Here is a 2,425-nt window from a genome sequence, read left to right as displayed (position 1 = left end):
TCCTTTGTACGAACAAAAGTAAGAGAAATTTAGGATAAAAATACGAACATGTTCTTGCATGAGGCCCATTGTTTGTCTTGGTTCAGTTCTGTTCTCAAGATCCATGTTTTGCCTCGTGCTTTTTGTTATTTAGTTTTTTTGTTGCTGTCTCGTCAACCTTTTTCTTTAATAAATGCTTTTATTACTATTTGAAGTCCTGCCTGCCTGCATTTTGGGTCCACCCTGCCATCAGACCTTGTCAGAATGATCGGACCACAACTGGACCCAGCAGGTGGGAAAAAGTTTTTGTTTTCCTTTGAAGAGGACTTGGAAATTTTTAAGAAGATCCAGGCTTTCCTCCACACTCAAGATCCTTCGTGGATTTATGGGTCAGGTGGGTAGCCACTAAGGATCGTATTGATCTGGTGGCCCAGTATCCCCGCCTGATCGCCTACCCAGATGTGTCGGATCTTTTTTCTGAAACTCTGAAGAAACTGTCAGAGCTGTCCTCTTCTTTCCTGGCTTCTCGTCTGCTGCAACATAGGCTGAGACCGCCACGCTGTATTTGGCTGAGACTGCCACGCTTTTTTCGGCTGAGCTGAAGGGTTCCAGCTCTGTCGAGCTGAAGGGGTGCTGTTTCACCGAGCCTTCTTTTTTTGTCACTTCAGTAGAAAATGAAACCAAATATTATTAGTTTATTTAGTTAATTTATTTCTTCATCATCAGTGACTTTTTTTAAGTGAGAAGATAAGAAAGAAAATAAGAAAAGTGAAAAGAGCTGAAACTACAAATGTATGAAATATACTCAATAGGACCACAAGACATCCCCCCAACATCCACACGTCCACTCCCACCAATAACAAATATATATGCATAATGACATACTAATATTTTCACCCACATCTACATACATGCCTGCATGTATTATACGTACAAATGCATCCCCGCTCCCCCTTATGTGTTGTGAGCATGCATACCTATCCAAGGTTTCTCCAATAGAATATTTAATAGTGACTGTGAAGAGCCCAAGACCCAGCCCCCAAGACCCGAGGCAGACAAAGAGGGGAGCCAGAGCCCAAYACCSCAAGAMCGACCCCGAGCACAGAGCCCCCAGGGCCACCCACGCAGGACGAACCACACACCCACCCCCCAGATTGGACCACAGGCGGGAACCAGAAGAGCTCCATGGGCAGCCACATTCAGAAACCCCCGGGGGCAGCAGCGACAAACCCATAGGCCCCCGCCGGAGCCCGCCGCCCCAAGGAAGATCCAGGCAAGGGCACAGAGGACTGGGCCCCAAGGAACCCCCAGGCCACGGCCCAACGGGACCAGAGGACACGATGCCCAGGCGCCCAGCCCCAGACAGAGAGGGCCCCAAGCACGCCGGCAGGGAGGGGCTCATCCCACCAGGGAGCAGTGCAGCAGGGGCGCAAAGCACAAAAACCCAGTCTGACAAGTACCCAGTCATACACAAACACATTCGTACCATCCCACCCTCATCCTCATCCTCATTCACTCAAAGATATACAATAACAACACAATCCAATCACGCTCCCGATACAAACACTATGCCCCCCAGGTTCAAGACATGTCCCCCTCCCCCCGCAGGGGGCAGACCATATCCAAACCCGGAAGGTAGATCCATTCTATCTGGGGTGGAGAGTAGCCGACAGCCAAGATCCGACCCAGGGCCTGCCCAGCCGGCAGGCCAGCCCCCACTGCCACGGGGAGTCCATACCCCGACCACCCCCACACCCCACTGACAACCAGGCACCCGCCCCCGGCCGACCGCCCACAGAACCCCGACAGCCACCCCCGGACAGCATGCCGACCGCAGCAATCAGGAGCCATGGTCAGGGGGTCCAAACGGCCCCAGGGAGCGCGGAGCGGCAGAACCTCCCCAGCAACACCCCGGCCCCCAAACCCCCCAGCAGCCCGGGGCCCCACCCGACAGCCTGCCGCCCATCTGGACCCCGCCCCCGAAACAGCAATCAGGCAACGGGGTGGGGTGGGGGATTAATTAAGGAAAAAAAGAGGAGACCCTGACACACACACACKCACCCTCAAATGTGCTGTTGATGTGTGGTGTTCTATAATGTAATTAAAAGAGGAAAGAAGAATGAGCAGAGGCCAGCATGAAGCCGGTTTTTCCCTCCACCCCGACTCTATCCCAGGAGCCCTAGATGTCTAACTGCAAAAAGAACAGAATAGACAAACCCCCCACCACCAACACAAAAAGTAGCCTAACGTTAGCACTGTGCTCACCTAATGTGTACCCACCGACCAACTGTGCTTACTTAACATTATAACTGGTGATTAATCGTAATAATAATATAATGACAATAAATCAGAGTTTCACTAACCTTGACGTTAGATCTAATACAGCCAAGGAGTGATCTSTAAARAACTGGCCATTAATATACATTTTATCTACTGCTATTGTAGC

At 51.0% G+C, this 2,425-nt stretch overlaps 1 protein-coding gene across 1 annotated transcript; it reads left to right on the top strand.

Annotated features, from left to right (window-relative positions):
* Window positions 1–935: 935 nt before the first annotated feature.
* On the top strand, window positions 936–2,102 carry LOC106526500 (basic salivary proline-rich protein 1-like). The gene is made up of 3 exons (XM_014021126.1): window positions 936–1,442; window positions 1,588–1,974; window positions 2,088–2,102. The coding sequence occupies exons 1-3, from the start codon at window positions 936–938 to the stop codon at window positions 2,100–2,102; spliced, it is 909 nt and encodes a 302-aa protein (XP_013876580.1).
* Window positions 2,103–2,425: the final 323 nt, after the last annotated feature.

Source organism: Austrofundulus limnaeus, unplaced genomic scaffold, assembly GCF_001266775.1.
Source record: "Austrofundulus limnaeus strain Quisiro unplaced genomic scaffold, Austrofundulus_limnaeus-1.0 Scaffold279, whole genome shotgun sequence".
NCBI lineage: Eukaryota > Metazoa > Chordata > Actinopteri > Cyprinodontiformes > Rivulidae > Austrofundulus > Austrofundulus limnaeus.
Note: the sequence above shows the minus strand (reverse complement) of the source record. Positions and strands in the feature narration are given on the sequence as shown.